Source organism: Pleurodeles waltl, chromosome 10, assembly GCF_031143425.1.
Source record: "Pleurodeles waltl isolate 20211129_DDA chromosome 10, aPleWal1.hap1.20221129, whole genome shotgun sequence".
NCBI lineage: Eukaryota > Metazoa > Chordata > Amphibia > Caudata > Salamandridae > Pleurodeles > Pleurodeles waltl.
Window position 1 is genome coordinate 10,021,046 of NC_090449.1, and position 19,355 is coordinate 10,040,400.

The 19,355-nt window shown below is 45.9% G+C and overlaps 1 protein-coding gene across 2 annotated transcripts in view; it reads right to left on the reverse strand.

Moving 5' to 3' along the window:
- WNK3 (WNK lysine deficient protein kinase 3) overlaps window positions 1-19,355 on the reverse strand; it is a 577,357-nt gene that overhangs the window by 400,766 nt on the left and 157,236 nt on the right. For both annotated transcript variants that reach the window (XM_069209347.1, XM_069209346.1), the window contains exon 3: window positions 9,244-9,416. In XM_069209347.1, the coding sequence (XP_069065448.1) occupies window positions 9,244-9,416 (173 nt within the window). The remainder of the gene's footprint in view (window positions 1-9,243; window positions 9,417-19,355) is intronic.

Genomic DNA, 19,355 nt, shown 5'->3' on the forward strand with positions numbered 1-19,355 from the left:
TATTCTTGTGTAGTTGTATAAAAGGTTTTTGTATTGTAAACGCCTGAATCTCGCTTACTCTTCTTAGGGAAGTAATGGCGATGAGGAATGCAACCTTCCAGGTTAGGAACTGTATTTCGCAGGAGTGCATGGGTTCAAAAGGTGGACCCATAAGTCTAGTTAGGACAACATTTAGGTTCCATGAAGGAACAGGTGGTGTTCTTGGTGGAATAATTCTTTTAAGGCCCTCCATGAATGCTTTAATGACTGGTATCCTATAAAGGGAAGTTGAATAGGTAGTCTGCAGGTATGCAGATATTGCTGCAAGGTGTATTTTAATGGAAGAGAAAGCTAGGTTAGATTTTTGTAAGTGAAGCAAGTAACCCACTACATCTTTTGGAGTTGCGTGTAATGGTTGGATTTGATTAATATGGCAGTAGCAAACAAACCTCTTCCATTTACTTGCATAGCAGTGCCTGGTGGATGGCCTTCTGGCTTGCTTTATGACTTCCATACACTCTTGTGTAAGTTGTAAGTGTCCGAATTCTAGGATTTCAGGAGCCAGATTGCTAGATTCAGCGATGCTGGATCTGGGTGCCTGATCTGTTGGTTGTGTTGAGTTAACAGATCCGGTCTGTTGGGCAGTTTGATGTGTGGTACTACTGATAGGTCTAGCAGCGTTGTGTACCAGGGTTGCCTTGCCCAAGTTGGTGCTATTAATATGAGTTTGAGTTTGTTTTGACTGAGTTTGTTTACCAGATAAGGAAGGAGAGGGAGAGGAGGAAAAGCGTAGGCAAATATCCCGGACCAGTTCATCCATAGGGCATTGCCCTGGGACTGCCTGTGTGGGTATCTGGATGCAAAGTTTTGGCATTTTGCGTTCTCTTTTGTCGCAAACAAGTCTATCTGAGGTGTTCCCCAGAGCTTGAAGTAAGTGTTCAGAGTTTGGGGGTGAATTTCCCATTCGTGGACCTGTTGGTGATCTCGAGAGAGATTGTCTGCGAGTTGATTCTGAATCCCTGGGATAAACTGCGCTATTAGGCGAATCTGGTTGTGAATTGCCCAATGCCATATCTTTTGTGCTAACCGGCTCAACTGCGTTGAGTGTGTCCCCCCCTTGCTTGTTTAGATAATACATTGTTGTCATGTTGTCTGTTTTGACGAGAATGTATTTGTGAACTATTATTGGTTGGAAAGCCTTTAGTGCTTGAAAAACTGCTAGCAGTTCTAGGTGATTTATATGCAGTTTTGTTTGATGTACGTTCCATTGTCCTTGTATGCTGTGTTGATCGAGGTGTGCTCCCCACCCTGTCATGGAAGCATCTGTTGTTATTACGTATTGAGCACTGGGTCTTGGAAAGGCCGCCCTTTGTTTAAATTTATATTGTCCCACCATAGAAGCGAGAGGTAAGTTTGGCGGTCTATTAACACCAGATCTAGAAGGTGACCCTGTGCTTGTGACCATTGTGATGCTAGGCACTGTTGTAAGGGCCTCATGTGCAGTCTTGCGTTCGGGACAATGGCTATGCATGAAGACATCATGCCTAGGAGTTGTAATATCATCTTTGCTTGTATCTTTTGTGTTGGATACATGCGTTGTATGATGTTGTTGAAGTTTTGAATTCTTTGTGGACTTGGAGTGGCTACTCCTTTTGTTGCGTTTATTATGGCTCCTAGGTACTGTTGTACTTTGCACGGCAGGATGTTTGATTTTGCGAAGTTGACGGTGAACCCCAGTTTGTAGAGGGTTTGTATGATTTGATTTGTGTGGTGTGAGCACTTTGATAACGAATGGGTCTTGATTAGCCAGTCGTCTAGATACGGGAATACATGTATTTGCTGCCTTCTGATGTGTGCAGCGACTACTGCTAGACATTTTGTAAAGACTCTTGGTGCTGTTGTTAAACCGAAAGGCAATACTTTGAATTGGTAATGTATTCCTTTGAATACAAACCTTAGGTATTTCCTGTGCGATGGATGTATTGGTATATGGAAATACGCATCTTTGAGGTCTAAGGTTGTCATGTAGTCGTGTAGTTTGAGCAATGGTAGCACTTCTTGTAGTGTGACCATGTGAAAGTGGTCTGATTTGATGTATGTGTTTACTATCCTGAGGTCTAGGATTGGTCTTAGCGTCTTGTCCTTCTATGGTATTAAGAAGTACAGTGAATAAACTCCTGTGTTAATTGTGTGTTTGGTACTAATTCGATTGCATTCTTTTGCAACAGTGCTTGAACTTCTGTCTCCAGGAGCTCGGAATGATGTTGTGATAAATTTTGTGCTCTTGGTGGTATGTTTGGAGGGAATTGTAGAAATTCTATGCAATAACCATGTTGGATAATTGCTAGAACCCAAGTGTCTGTAGTGATTTCCTGCCATGCTTTGTAATAATGACCTATTCTTCCCCCCACTGGTGTTGTGTGGAGGGGATGAGTGACATGTGAGTCACTGCTTAGTTGCAGGGGTTTAGGGGCTTTGAAATTTTCCCCTATTCCTAGGGAATTGCCCTCCTCTGTATTGGCCCCGAAAGCCTCCCCTGTACGGTCCCTGGTAACTGGACGGTGTTGCCTGTGAGGTGCTGGCTTGTGTGGCCTGACCCCGAAACCCCCCTCTAAAGGGTGTCTTGTGGAAGGTGCCGTAGTTTCCTCTGCTCTGCGGGGAGTAGAGTGCGCCCATTGCTTTAGCAGTGTCCGTGTCCTTTTTAAGTTTTTCTATCGCTGTGTCCACTTCTGGACCGAACAGTTCTTTTTCATTGAAAGGCATATTGAGAACTGCCTGCTGTATCTCTGGTTTAAACCCAGACGTTCGTAGCCATGCATGCCTTCTGATGGTCACGGATGTATTAATTGTCCTTGCAGCTGTGTCTGCTGCGTCCATGGAGGAGCGTATCTGGTTGTTTGAAATGTTTTGACCTTCCTCAACCACTTGCTTTGCCCTTTTTTGTAGGTCTTTGGGTAGATGTTCAATGAGGTGTTGCATCTCATCCCAATGGGCTCTGTCATAGCGCGCAAGTAGTGCTTGAGAGTTGGCGATGCGCCACTGGTTTGCAGCCTGTGCTGCGACTCTCTTTCCAGCTGCATCGAACTTGCGGCTTTCCTTATCCGGGGGTGGTGCATCCCCAAATGTGTGGGAGTTGGCCCTTTTCCTAGCTGCTCCTACAACGACGGAATCTGGTGGCAGCTGTGCAGTGATGAAAACAGGGTCTGTAGGGGGCGCCTAATACTTTTTTTCCACTCTTGGTGTGATTGCCCTACTTTTGACCGGCTCCTTAAAAATTTCTTTTGCGTGCCGGAGCATACCAGGGAGCATAGGCAGGCTTTGGTAGGAGCTGTGGGTGGAGGAGAGGGTGTTGAATAAAAAGTCATCCTCGACCTGTTCTGAGTGGAGGCTTACATTGTGAAATTGTGCTGCTCTAGCCACCACTTGAGAATAAGCAGTGCTGTCTTCTGGTGGAGATGGCTTCGTAGGGTATGCCTCCGGGCTGTTATCTGACACTGGGGCGTCGTATAAGTCCCATGCGTCCTGATCCTGGTCACCCTGGCTCATGGTGGTGAGAGCTGGGGAATGTGATGGAGTTTGTGCTGGTGAGACGTGAATTACAGGTGGAGGAGAGGGTGGTGGAGTAACCTTTTTCACCACCTTTGTTTGTGGTGTTTGTTCAGTTTGGAACTCCAGTCTTCTCTTTCTTCTAATAGGGGGAAGGGTGCTTATTTTCCCTGTTCCCTCCTGTATGAAGATACGCTTTTGCGTATGGTCTACATCGGTAGATTGCAGCTCTTCCTCGAACCTATGCTTTCGCATTTGGGAGGTTAGTGAATGCTCCTCTGTATAAGAGCCTGAAACTGGGTCGGTTGCAGGTTGTTTTGGCACCGAAACCCTGTCTGCATATTTTTTCGGCTCCGAGCTGACTTTTCTTTTTTTCGGGGCCGAAACCTCTCGGCGTCGATCTTCGTCGGTGCCGCTGTCTCGGCGTCGAGCCGTGTCTACACCGCTATCTTGGTGTCGATGCTTGTCTCCAGCACTTTCTCGGTCCCGAGAAGGCTGCGTACCGGTGTCTCGACCGGAGTCGGACTGTCTCGGCACTGTTTGGGCCTTTTTCGGTGCCGACGGTCGGTCACCGAATTTATGGGTCGAGCCATGGCCTGGTGGCAGTGGCGTCCCCTGGGCCTTGTCAATCTTCTTATGTGTTGTTTTCAACGTCTTACTCACGGTTTGTGGGTCATCGAATTCCTCGGAGTCCGATTCGTGGATCGAGAAGGTACCTTCCTCTTCTTGTTCCTCGAACTCTCGGTGGGCTGTCGGCGCGGACGCCATTTGAAGTCTTCTGGCTCGACGGTCTCGGAGTGTTTTTCGGGACCGGAACGCACGAAAGGCCTCGCATGTGTCTTCACTGTGCTCAGGTGACAGGCACAGGTTACAGACCAAGTGTTGGTCTGTATAGGGGTACTTGTTGTGGCATTTGGGACAGAAACGGAACGGGGTCCGTTCCATCGGCGTTCTTCAGCACGCGGTCGGGCCGACCAGGCCCCGACGGGGGATCGAAAAACTACCCCGAAGGGCACCGGAGCTCTTCGATCTTCGATGCGGTGTTGAATTTAACTACGCCGATCCCGAACGCAACAATACCGACGAAAATCTTCCGAATTTAGCTATCTTTCCGTTCCGAAACTCGGAGCGACAGGAACACGTCCGAACCCGATGGCGGAAAAAAAAAAAACGAGGATAGAGTCGACGCCCATGCGCAATGGACACCAAAGGAGGAGTCACTCGGTCCCGTGACTCGAAAGACTTCTTCGAAGAAAAACAACTTGTAACACTCCGGCCCAACACCAGATGGCGAGCTATTGCAAAACATGCGTAGCGACAGATGCCATCGAACATATAGATATGAAAAAACTATTAGAAAAACCTCTCTTTTTAAAATGGAAAAACTAAAGGAATTGTAGGCAAATTGTAAACGCTTGTCTATGCAGCTAGGGTATTAGACTGACACTCCTCCTTCAAGGATTCAGCTTTGCACCAGTGTCCCATCAGACACAAAAGGAGACAGGTTCCTTTATTATTAAATTGATAAAGAAATTATCTTAAAAGAGCAAATTCTGTATTTAATCATTGTCCAGTGGGGAGGATAAGGGGCTTTGCTTAGGCATTTGATGAGTGCTCCTCTGGAGGACAACCAGGATTACAGATAAGAAACTTGTCCTTCTCTTCCAGACGATTCTCATCAATAATCATAAGCACTGAACAGATTAGCAAGCTTATCCAATCACCTAACCTTTGAAGAGAAAAACATGAAATACAGAAAATTCCTCTTATTATGCAAACAGATTCTTTAAAGAGGCTTGATTTACTTGTGCATCAGCCCTGGAATCGGAATCCAGGCAATAATGCCTGGTAAAGGTATATAGTGATCACCATGTAGCAGCATTAAAGACTTCTTAAACCGGTGTAGTTCTTAAAAATGCCACAGGTGCTGCCTTTCCTCTTCTTGAAAGAGCCTTAGGTATACCAACCACATATGTAATTGCTAACTGGTAAAAGAGAATTATGCAAGAAACAATCCGTCTACAAATGAATTGCCTAGAAGTAGAAAATCCAGTTCTAAGAGGTCCATAGTTCACAGATAGATGATCAGATTGGTTTAATTTGTTTTATTCAAATAGAATTTTAATATTCTTTTCACATCCAAGAAATGAAGGGCTATCCTGCTGGAGTAGAGGGGGTTGGGAAGAACTCTGGTGAGGAAACGGTCTGGTTGAAACTACTTTTAGAAGAAAATAAGAAATAGCAACTAGAAAAGCTGTCTTCCATTATAAATGCTATAAAGTAACCTAGTGAAAGGGTTCAAAAGGAGGACCCATTAATTTTGAAAGGAGTATATTTAGTTCCCATCGAAAGAAAGGAAACGTAAAAGGAGGAAAAACCTTTTTAATCTCTTCTAAGAAATACTTTATTACTGATACTTTGAAGAAAATGGTTTGTGAAGGAGATTTCCTATATGCAGTCACACCTGCAAGTTGAACTTTTATGGAAGATTTTTCCAAGTCTCAACGCTGACTTACAATAATGTCTCGACAGTGTCAGTGAAGATCCTCTTCTTGAAGACGAGCAAGTCGCCAAAGTACCTGTCCTTCATATCCTAGGTCTCGATATTGATCAGTAACAGCATTTTTCACAAGCCATTTTGCACTTTTCAGATCTACCTCCTGGGTAGCCTGTAGCGCGGGAAGAGTGTACAGATGTAGGTGGCAATTTACCTAGTTACCGGTTACTGACATCCTGAGGCTGTGTCTTGACGCCTCTCTTGAAGCCCCATCAGTCATATTCTAATTCAAGGTTCGCTTTGACATCTTCCTGGAGGGTTAGCAATCTTCTGGACGATGGTCTTCGGGAACGCATACTATGCAGAGACTGTAAATGTCTGAATGGGGTTTTGTCTTGCCACAGTTAGGGCACTTCACAAAGAGTGAAGGCATTTTGACAGGAGAAACTGAAAAACTTCTGTCATATAAGAGTGGAATATCATCCTAGTCCTAGGGGATGTTGAGTGAAAACATCTAAGAAAGCTTTCAAAAACTGATTTAAAAATAAATAAAGCTAGGAAAGGCCAAGCTCCGTGCTCCAGGATCCTCCTGACAGAAGCCAGAAAAATGAGCTGACCTAACAATCACCTCTGGTGCCCGATGAGACACTGGAGCAAGGCCAATCTCAGTGCTCCAGGATCCTGCTGGCAGAAGCCGGAAATATGAACTGACCTAACTGTCCACACTGATGCCCGATGAGACAACAGAGCAAGGCTAAGCTCAATGCTCCAGGATCCGGCTGACAGAAGCCGGAAAAAAAAGAACTCACCTGACTGCCACCTCTGGTGCCTGATGAGACACTGGAGCACGGGGCGAACCCTTAAAGATACAGAGATAGTTTAATGCTCTAGCAGCACAGTGTATATTCTACAATGTGCCTGCATTTCCTTTAGTTTTTCCATTTAAAAAAAATAGGTTTGTGACAGATACTTTTAATTGCTTTACCATATTTGTATTTCCACAATTCGGATATGATTTTTAAAATAAAACAAATGATATTTGGCCATTTTTGAAAGACCTAACTTTTTCTGTATGTATATACATATAACTTCTCAGTCTGTTATGGTATGATTGTGTGTGTGTGTGTGTGTGTATATTTATAAATATACAATATATATATATATATATATACACACACATATATATATATATATATATATATAAATATACACATACATACATATATATATATATATATATATATATATATATATATCACACACACACACACCTACCACCTACATATACTTTTTATTTGGGAAATCCCACACGTGGGCGGGACAATTCAGTGCTTACGACTGAGGAGAATATCCCTAGAAGAGAACATTTTGTGGCACCGTCTGCATGGCTTGGAGGCCGAAATTCCTTGAGCAGATATTTGACATGGTTGAGGAGGAATTTCTTGGTGAGGCACCTTTAACAGTACTTGGTATTTCCCTCATCAAAGAATTTGCCATCCATGTTGTACGCACCTTGGTCAAACAGCCTTTACTTTCTCCTAGAGATAGGAGCAATCTGTCTCTCCGTTTAGCACTAATTCATCCACAATGTCTGCAATCTGCATTCAAACCCATCTGTAGCTGTGAGTATTATCTGTCAAGGCCTACTAGGGCTAACCCACCTCCCACCCCGGCCCCACCCCCTGCCATCCCTTGGCTTCTGTAGGCTTGCAGGAATGAGATTGGTCTTCCTCCTTATGGCTAATGCTACAGTGTCTTCACACAGACACTTCAGTGTTTCAAACGGAGGTGGATCCTGATGTCGGCACCAGACAGACTGCTTTTAACACGAGTCATCTAGATCACCACCCTCCAGTACCCTGCCATTTGTGGTAAAGCAGAGCTGCCTGTGTGTTAGGTCACCCACTGAGCATGTTATGGTTTGTCGCTAAACATCACAATTTGTCATGCACAACAAACAAATTAAAGTGGCAATTTTCAAATAAGCAGGCAGTTTTGCTCCTTTCGTTTTGTTAGTCTTGTCAACAAGTTATGTTCTCCATGGGCGTTTACTTGCTCCTTGTACACAACTAGCCTTTGAAGAAAGTTAGACTTTCAGAGTCAGCTCTGCAGGTATCAAAATATAAGGCAAGTACAGTCACAATTGGGTCCAAATTTTGGGTCATGCACCAGAGGAAGGATAAGAGGGTACAACTTAGACCAGGGAGCTAACTCGGGGTACCACAATGACAAGGGGGTGAGCAAAAATACGGTGAGGGTTGGGCAAGTGTAGCATACAGTTCAAGAGGAAAAGTGAGGGCACCATACAGACTAAGTGCATGGGATAAGAGATGGTATCATGAAGGCCAAGGAAATGAGTAAGGGGCCCTTCCAGGGGGTGGGGCAAGTGCAGTCACAGCGATCAAGTGTGGGGCACCACAGACTATAGGGGCTGTGTGAGTACATCGCTCTCTGGGGGTCAGAGTGGGGTAGGGGTCAAGGGCAGCAAAAAAACAAGGTGCTATGTGAGAAACAGAACCCACATGGGGGTTGACCTGTGGCACAGAACAAACAAGGGACTAAGTGATGGCAGACAAAACAAACAGAGGGGCAAAGAGAGCTCAGCGCAAACACGGAAGCCGAGCTACGGCAGCATGCAAACAGGGGAGCTGAGCAAAGGCAGTATAAAGTCAGGGGACAGAGATGCAGATTTGCTTGGCTCTTGGGCAGTTGTACACAATTCAATCAGGCTGGATAAAACAGAGCCAGTTCCCAATATTACTCCTTAGAGGAAGGCTATTTGTGAAAGCGAAAGAAGGGGCATAGACATCAGCTCATGGTATCAGACTTTTGTCTGATCACAAGAGTTTTATTTTATGGCGCATTTCCACTGCTAGTATTGCTACCAAGTAATAGCCATCCTGAAACAACATTGTCTGGGTTATATAATTTCCACCACAGAAGTGGCCCAGTTTGTAACGCCTAACCTACAGCAGTCTAGAAAACAGACACTAATCTTCAGTTTATTGGCTAGGGTACAATCTGGAGGATGGATTGGAGACACCATGCTCCACATACTTCACAGCAGGCGGCACCAAGAACATTCTGTTTACGTTCCTGGCTGCTTAAAGTTACCAAATAAGTAGCTAGCAAATGGAGGGGACACATGGCGACTCAGCGACCACATCTTCACACTGATAGCAACCAGAGTAGCTCAGGAGCGAAAAACCTGGACAACTTACGTCTTCAGCGTGCCAGAGGTCATCAGTTCAGTCACCAAGACAATGCACTTCTTCCCTTTCAGCGTTGATTCCCAAGAGTCATAGAAGCGTACTATGTTAGGGTGCTGCAACCCCTTCAACATCTCTGCTTCCTCCTTGAACCGCTGCTGCTCTGCCTTGGTCAGCTTTCTGTCCTGGTGACAAAAGAAAAAAAAAAACAATTAAAAAAGTAGACTCAACACTTTGAAAGAAAATGCTCATTGCAAGTCCTCTAGTTCACACCACGCCTTCTTCTAGATTTTTAGAAACTCTGGCTATCTTGAAACTGTGGAGGACAGTTTGATGAAGCACTGCAATCACTTGCGAAACCTACTGCACACACAGCCCAACACACTTAATGGATTCCTTAATTGAATTCTCTTTTCCAGGAGCACCCTACATCTTTTGAAACTATATTACTATAAATAGACCATGAATTGCATATAGTATGTGGGACCATTTGGTGGATGGGAATGTAATTATAAGGGTATGCAAACAACTTCTGTGATTACCTTCTACTTCCGGCTATATCACAAACTACCTTCCTGGGATCAATTGCAAGCACCTAAAAAAAGTCTAAGCAGGTGGGAGTCTGAAATCTGTTAAACATCAGTAAAGAGGAACAAAAGCTGTTCTGACGCATGGCTCCACATCAGTTCTGATGACATTTGCCTTCTTCACAGAACACCAGCACAGGTCTGAATTGCTGAAAAACCTTGTCACTACTAATGCACATGCAGTGATGGCAAAGGCAGTCCTGTGGAGGCAGAGACCCAAACTCCCCCAATACTACAGGGAAAAAAGAAGACAACCCAGCAAGCAATGAAAAGCTCAGCCTATGGGCCTGGAAGGTTAGGGCCAACACATGACAAAGGGATACTTAGCGATATAGTGACTTTACCACTTCTATAGGCCTCCATCTCCCAACCTGCACCAATCTGCACCTACCACATCACATAGGGGAAGGACCAGAAACATTTCTCAGAAGGTGTAACAAAACAGCTTTAGGCATCCTGTACCACACATCTGAATGTATACGCAACCTGCCATGCTCCCTTGTCTTCAACTTGTATTATTCCACATCCCCGTATAAAGCCTCACCTCATTGTCAACAACCACGCATGTGGGTGGTCCCTCACCAGTTCAATCTTAAACAAAAGCCCCTAACTAGATTTGAAGAATAAGAGGAGTAGCAGCAGTGGGTGTTAAGAATGGGGGAGGGCAGGGGGAGTATACTAACTAAGCTTCCTGTAACTTCAACATCATGGCTCTCTCATATTTCTAACTTGTGGGTAAATTCCACAGCAAGTGAACAGAAAATGTAAGAGGACAGAGGGATTAATGGCTTCAACAAACCCATTTAAGATCTCTTGAGCAAACTGCGGATCACCTCATGATGAATTGCTGAGAGAGACTGCGGACTCTCACAAAGATTTATGCAGAATTTATGTAGGTTAGCCCAAAAGCTGCCTTGCGTACATGACAGTGATACACCAGCAGTATTAACGATAAGCGGACATCAAGGCTGCACAGTACACCTTACAGGAACACATCTGCAGACTCCTATGTGGGGTGGCCCATAAAGCTACTGAGGTGTTGTGGTCAAGTGGTTGTGGAATCCGGAAATTATAACAAGCCTTAAACCATAAAGTGAGAATTCTAACGAAGGATGTTGGTGAGAGGGGAAAAAAACAAAACAGGCAGCTGTGACTAGAAAACAAATCTTTAAGACATTTGTAGCCACTGAGGTGCTACTGACCAGGCGTACAAGTTACTTAACTTCAGTAACAAAATATCTGGTAGAGACATATTCTAGTTGCAGATTCCTTACCTTTGAATTTCCCCAGGCGTCAGATTGGATCCGGAGATTTTTCTTCGAGCAGTACTTCTGAGCGCCATCAGGTTGCATCGGTCGACTACGCGGGCATCACTGGCGTCGTGCTCGCCGTGATGACGTCGCAGTCGTATACAGGCGCCACTCTGGCGCGCTGACGTCAGTTTCTTTTCACGACTTTTCACGCCAGTAGCCCGGAGCCATGAATAAGAGTGGTGTGCCAAAACTAGGGCCCTTAAGGGAAAGTTCCTGTCCCTAGAAATCAGTTCGCAGTGCAGGGAGGATAGGCGGGTCGGTAAGAAATCTGAAACTAGAATATGTCTCTACCAGATATTTTGTTACTGAAGTTAAGTAACTTGTACGCCTGGTCAGTAGCACCTCAGGGGCTAAAAATGCCTTAAAGATTTGTTTTCTAGTCACAGCTGCCTGTTTTTTTTTTTTTCCCCTCTCACCAACATCCTTCGTTAGAATTCTCACTTTATGCTTTAAGGCTTGTTATAATTTCAGGATTCCACAACCACTTGACCACAACACCTCAGTAGCTTTATGGGCCACCATTAGAGGGGAACAAGTCTAACCATGGTTCTCCCCACTGCAGGAAGAGACCCTGCGCCACCTCAGGATGGAGACTCCATTCGTGGTCAACCATGCATCGCCGGCTGAATTAGTCTGCTCTGGTATTCAAGGAGCCTGCCAGGTGTTGAATCACCAGGTAAATGCCCTGATGTTGCAGCCAAGTCCAGAGGCGAAGGGCCTTTTGACAAAGGGTCCACAACCCCACGCCGTCTGGTTTGTTGGAATACCACATGGTGGTGGTGGTGTCTGTTAACACCTGCACTGCTTTCCCCTTGAGGGAGGGAAGAAATGCTTTCAATGCTAGTCGAATAGCTCGGAGCTCCAGATGATTGATATGGAGCCCGGTTTCCGCTGGAGACCAGATGCCTCTGATCTCTGCCTCTCCCATGTGGCCACTCCATCCCAGGAGTGACACATCTGTCACAACCGTAAGGTCTGGTTGGGGAAAGGAGAGGGATCTGCCCTTTGCCCAATCCTGATTCGTTAACCACCACTCCAGGTCTTTCGCAGTCCCTTCCGAGATCTGGAACTTGTTGGAGAGATTCCCCTGATGCTGCACCCACTGGAACTTCAGGTCCCACTGCAGAGCCCACATATGCCATCTGGCATTTTGAACCAGCAGGATACAGGAGGCCATGAGGCACAGCAGCCTCAGAGTCATTGACACCGAAATCCAGGACAGAGGCTGAAACATTGGTATCATAGCCCAAATACCCTGGACTCGCTTTTCAGGAGGATATTCCCGAAACTGCACTGTATCCAGGACAGCTCCGATGAAAGGGAGCGTCTGAGAAGTCAGGTGTGACTTCGGCACGTTGATAGTGAACCCCAGTGAATGCAGAAGGTTCGCCGTAGTCTGGAGGTGGGAGACTACTGTCTGGGGCGAGTTCACCTTCAACAGCCAATCGTCGAAGTAGGGGAAGACTGAGACCTCTAACCTGTGCAGATGAGCTGCCACCACTACCATCACTTTCATGAACACCCGAGGGGCACTGGTCAGGCCAAAATGGAGCACGTTAAACAAAGTGCTTGTGACCTACCACGAATCATAGGTAACGTCTGTGGGCCGGCAAGACAGGAATGTTGAAGTATGCGCCTTGCAAGTCCAATGCTACTATCCAATCTCTGGGATCCAGAGCAGATAGGACCTGAGCCAAGGTCAACATTTTGAACTTCTTTTTGAGAAAGAGATTGAGACCCCGAAGATCTAATAAAGGGCGAAGACCTTTGTCCTTTTTTGGAACTAGAAAGTAGCGGGTATAGCAACCACGACCTACTTCTGGCAACTGAACCATCTCTATAGCTCTCTTTTGGCCAAAAAGGGCTTGGATTTCCTCACGGAGAAGCACCATATGAGCCTCCGATATCTGATTGTATGAAGGTGGCATGGCTGGAGGAGATGTCTCGAAGGGGAGGGAGTAGCCCCTTCGGACAATTTGGACCCACCAGTCCGAGGTAATGGACTGCCATTGGGGCAGGTGATGGCGTATCCTGCCACCCACTGCCTCCTGATGTACCCGCGGACTAGGAAGGCCTGGAGGCTGAAGAGGGGGCAGCGTGGGCTGCCTCCCTGATCCCCGAGAACAAGGGATCCCGCGGCAGTGCAGGGGCTGTACAGCGTGCGCGGGTCGGTGACCAGGGGGAAAAGGACACGGTTGGGTGCCCCTTCCATAGCCATGAAAGGGGTGAAAGGCGGACTGCTGGGGTCTAGGTGCGAGCACAAAGCAAAACAGAAATGATGGACGGAATGCAGAACTAATCAAATATTCACCCCCAGCCACAGATCTGGGTTTAAGCCATCGTTCTTTTGCTCACCATGACACCCCAGTTTAGACCCAGCCATATGCAAATCAGTCTTGACCCTGTTCCTCATGGGAACAGTCCAGCCCGAACTGCCAGGCTAGGTCCTCCCTGGACTGGAAACAAGCATCCTGGGATCGGTTTCAGGGTTTCACTCTTCATCAGCCAGGCCAGCTTGAATCCAGTGGCATAGTGAGCCAGGGACCCACGTCTGGGCATACCCGGCGCACTTATGGCAGCAAAAGCAAAGTAAAACAGAAATGATAGACGGAATGCGGAACCAATTAAACTTTCACCACCAGTGAAGGATCTGGGTTTATACCATCGTTCTTTTGCTCACCATGCTACCTCATGGGAACAGTCCATCCCGAACTGCCAGGCTAGGCGCGGGCACGAGGCCAAGGGACAGGGCCGTGGCTCGGGAATCCTTTAACTGCTTGAGCGCCAAGTCTGCCTTGTCTCCAAAGAGCCGTGTGCCATCAAAGGGCATGTCTATCAAGCATTGCTGGACATCCCCCGAAAAGCCAGATGTTCTCAGCCAGGCGTGGAGTCTCAATGCCTCCATCGAAGCAACCGATCTGCCCAGAAAGTCAGTCGTATCCAGTCCACAACGAACCATGAACTTAGCTGCATCCCTCCCATCTGTTACAGCTTGGGAAAGGACAGTCCGGGCCTCCTCCGGAACTGCAGGCAGCACTTGCGCGACCGTATCCCAGAGAGTATGGGAGTAGCAACCCAAAAGGCATGCAGCGTTCACGGACCGCAGCACTAGACTGTTGAAAGAAAGCAACTTCTTCCCCAAATTATCCAGTCTTTTTGATTCCCTATCCGGGGGTGCGGTATGGAATGCACCAGATGAAGATGCCTGGATGACAAGGCTCTCAGGCGTGGGGTGTTGGGTCAGGAATTTTAGGTCTGACGGCGCAGGCCGATGGCGGCGGGCATTCTTCCTATTCACAGGCGCCCCTGTGCTGTTTCTGGACCACTTACCCAAAATGATGTCTGTCAGTGCTTCATTAAAGGGTAGAACGGTCACGGAAGGGAAGACCTTGGCTGAAGTACATCTGTTAGGATGTTAGGCCTAATCTCCACAGAAGGTAGCTCGTGGTCCAGGACTTCAGCCGCCTTTCTCACCACCATAGATTAAGAAGCACCCTCCTCCGTAGCCACGCTAGGAGGAGAGAGCATACCAGTGTCAGGGGAGGTGTCTAGTCCACTGGCATCACCCAAGTCCTGCACCCAGTCCCTTTGGGGGTCAAGCTGGTATTTTAAAGGGTCCAGCGTCCCCTCCATACTCTCCCCGTATCCATACCCACAAGAATAATGGTCTGGATCAACCCTGGGCCCAGGAGAGCCCATAAAGTACGGAATCAGCATTGTTCAACGTCATTCCGGCTCGTTGGGTATGAGGATGGGATCGACGTCGATTGTGGGCCCAACCGACGTCGGGAGTGTCAACATCTGACCCGACACTGGGGAAGGTCGCCGTGGCACAACCAGCGTCGGGACAGATCCACGATTGGATCCAGAGGGGGTCTCGGGAGCTGTGGCCGAAGCAGACGGTTTTGAAACCAAGGGGACCCCAAATGACTCACCTGTGCCCGAAGGCTCCGAAGGTGGGTCGGATCGCCCAAAAATGACCTCGTAAAATTCCTTACGTTGGGCAGGGGTGGCTCAGGTTCCCGGGAAGTCAGGGAAGTGCAGAGCCGACCCAGAAGAAGGCTAAGTTGACTGAGGCCTAGAGCGTCGTATCATCCGATCGACGGGGTGAAATAAAAAAACGCTTGTCCTTCTTCAACGACTTCTTTTTGTGACCCAACTGTCCCAATGACTTGGAGGACAGAGTGGTGGTGACTCCGCGGCCGGTCTCGAGACCTTCCTCTCTAACGGGACCGTGAGCGCTGCAGAGTCGAGTGTCAGGCCGTCGTGAGCTTTAGGGACCGCTCCCTCAAAGCTTTCAGGTTCATGGTCTGACACTCTTAGCAAGATTTCGGGTCATGATCGCACTCCAGGCACCAGAGACACACGAGGTGTGGATCAGTCACCGACATGGTTCGGTGACAGGAGTCACAGGGCTTGAATCCGGTCTTGCGGGACATTCCTCCATGCATCCACGAACTCGTCAAAAATTTAGACGAAAGTGTCGACGTAGTAAATAAATTACTGAGGTAGCTCTTCTGCAGATCTGCGTGTAGGCTGGAGCGGAAAGAAAAGAACTGACGTCAGTGCGCCGGGGTGGTGCCTATATTCGACCGCAACATCATCACGTGAGCACGACGCCAACAATGCCCGCGGAGTCAACCGACGCCACCTGACAGCGCGCAGAGGTAACACTAGAAGAAAAATCTCTGGATCCAGTCTGATGCCTGGGGAAATTCAAAGGTAAGGAATCTGCAACTAGTAGTCTCTATCAGATCTCCACGTCAATACCGCTCACATTAAGAGTTACTGATGAGGTGGTCGTATCAAAGCAGCTGACACCGGGCTGCAGTTGTAGTATGCTGCTCCAATTCCCACCACACAGTCAAATGGATTGTTTCAGTACTGTATCAGGTCACATGCGACCCCTTGCAAAGTTGTCCTGTGAACTGAGTGTATCTTCAATATGGGGCACCAAAGGTCATCCTTTACGTCATCCTGCATTTCTGAAAAACATTTGTTTTTTTCCAGATAGTATCTTTCAGTACTGATGTATGCCATTATGCCCCATGTATTATGGGTAATATGGACCATGTGTCTCATGTCCAACCAAGCTTAGATTGTAAAGTCTATAATGTTGCTCATTTACGAACATTTATGGTGTGTAACACTGGGTAAGTGACATTTTCCGTTCAATGGCATGTGTAGCTGCAGATACACATGCTGTGCATTGACTACAAAGCAGTTTGTCCTCCCATAAATGAGTGATGGTTAGCCTGTGGTAGTTGAAGTTGTTTAAAATAATGTTTTTAGTACAGCTTGGCCTTCTGTGGCTTGTTGTTGTGATAAAACGTCTACACAGTAGTGTTTAGTGAATGTATGCGGTGTTGACCAAGTGGCTGCTTTATATATTTCAGCCATTGGTATATTCCCTAAAAAAACATTGCAGCACCTTTTTGTCCTTGTAGAATGTGCTTTAGGAGTAACTAAGAGTTGTCTTTTGGCTTTAATGTAGCATGTTTGGGTGAATCTTACAATCCATTTAGCTAAACCTTGTTTTGATATGGGATTGGCTGTAGGAGGTTTTTGGAAGGCTACAAATAGTTGTTTAGTCTTTCTGAATGGTTTAGTTCTGTCTATATAGTACAGTAAAGCTCTTTTGATGTCTAATGTATGTAGAGCTCTTTCTGCTACAGAATCTGGCTATGGGAAGACTGGCAGTTCCACTATTTGAAATACATTTTGGGTTTGTTCTTAATACAACTTTATGCTTGTGTACTTGGAAGAATGGTTCTTCAATAGTAAAGGCTTGGATTTCACTTACTCTTCTTAAAGAACTAATTGCCACTAGGAAGGCAACCTTCCATGTTAAGAATTGCATTTGGCAGGAGTTCATGGGTTCAAATGGTGGTCCCATAAGCCGCGTAAGCACTATATTTAAATTCCAAGATTGGTCTGGAGGTTTCCTGAGTGGAATGATGCGTTTTAAACCTTCCATTAAAGCTTTAATGGCAGGAACTCTAAATAAGGAGCTGTGCTGTACATTTTGTAAGTATGCTGAAATTGCAGTAAGGTGAATTTTTATGGAAGAGAATGCTAAATTAGATTTTTGCAAATGAAGTAAACGGCATACGATGTCTTGTATTGATGCTGTAAGAGGGTCAATATGTTTAGATAGACAGTAATATAGAAATCGTTTCCATTTGTTTGCACAGCACTGTCTAGAAAGGGGTTTTCTTGCTTGTTTAATAACTTCCATACATTCTGATGGGAGTTGTAAATATCCAAACTCTATGACCTCAGGAGCCAAATCGCCAGATTGAGTGTGTTGGGATTCAGGTGCCTGATCTGCTCTTTGTTTTGTGTTTACAGGTTTGGTCTGTTTGGGAGTTTGGAGTGTGGTACTACTGACAGGTCTAACAGTGTTGTGTACCACGGTTGATGTGCCCACGTTGGCGCTATGAGTATCAGATTGAGCGTGTTTTGACACAATTTGTTAACTAGAAATGGAATGAGTGGGAGAGGGGGAAATATCCCTGACCAATTGATCCATAGAGCATTGCCCTTGGATGGGGATGTGGGTGTCTGGATGCGAAGTTTTGGCATTTTGTGTTTTCGCTTGTGGCGAACAGATCTATGTTTGGCGTTCCCCATTGTTGAAAGTATTTTTGAAGTACTTGAGGATGAATCTCCCATTCGTGTGTTTGTTGGTGATTTCTGCTGAAGATATCCGCTAATTGATTGTCTATCCCTGGAATTTATTGTGCTATAAGGTGAATTTGGTTGTTGATTGCCCATTTCCAAATTTTCTGGGCTAGAAGGGAGAGTTGGGATGAATGTGTCCCTCCCTGTTTCTTTAGGTAAACCATGGTTGTCATGTTGTCTGTTTTGATAAGAATATTCTTCTGTGTGAGAAGAGGTTGAAAAGCTTTGAGTGCTAGGAAGACAGCTAACAACTCCAAGCGATTTATATGTAGCCGTTTGTGTTTGGCATCCCATTGCCCTTGAATGTTGTGATTGTTTAGGTGAGCTCCCCAACCAATCATTGAAGCATCTCTTGTAATTATGGGCTGAGGCACAGGGTCTTGAAATGGCCGCCCTTTGCTTAGATTTGTGGAATTCCACCACTGAAGGGACATGCATGTTTGGCGGTCTATCAATACTAGATCTTGAAGTTGACCGTGTGCCTGTGACCACTGTTGTGCATGGCACTGTTGTAAGGGCCGCATGTTTAGTCTTGCGTGTGGAACAACTGCAATGCATGATGCCATCATCCCTAAAATTTTCATGACAAATCTGACAGTGTATGTTGATTTGTTTGTATTTGTGTGATTACATTTTGGAAAGCTTGTATCCTGTGTGTATATGGACAAGCTAGCGGTTGCTGAGTATTTAGTATTGCACCCAAATACAGATGTATTTGTGCCGGTTGTAGATGTGATTTTTGGTAGTTTGAGAACCCTAGTGTGTGCAAAGTTTGTATTACATAATGCGTATGATTTTAGCATTGCATACGACTGTTTGATTTTATTAGCCAATCATCTAGATATGGAAAGACATGTATATGTTGTCTTCTTAGGTAGGCTGCTACTACCACTAGGCACTTTGTGAATAGCCTTGGAACTGTTGTTATTCCAAAGGACAACAATTTGAACTGATAGTGCTTTCCTTGAATGACAAACCTGAGATATTTTCTGTGCGTAGGATGGATGGGTATATGAAAATACGCATCTTTGAGGTCTAATGCTAACATGAAATCGTGTTTCTGTAGTAGTAGGATGACATCCTGTAGAGTTACCATGTGAAAATGTTCTGACAGGATGTAAATATTGAGGTTCCTGAGATCTAATATTGGCCTAAGGGTACCATCTTTTTTGGGAATAAGGAAATATAGTGAGTAAACTCCTGTCCCTATTTGAGATTGTGGTACCAATTCTATTGCTTGTTTGAGTAGTAGAGATTGGACCTCTTCTTGTAACAGACTGATGTGTTCTGTGGATAGTTTGTGTGACCTTGGTGTTATATTTGGAGGAGTGTGTATCAATTCTAGGCAATAGCCATTGCGGATAATTGATAGTACCCAATTGTCTGTGGTAATGTTTTGCAAATTTGTGTGGAACTGTTGTAGTCTTCCCCCCACAGGAGAGATGTGGATTGGAAGGGAATGAGAAGTCACTGTTCAGGGTGCTGTGGAGGGTGCTTAGAGGTCTGAAAGTTCCCTCTATTTCAGGGGAACTGTTTCCTC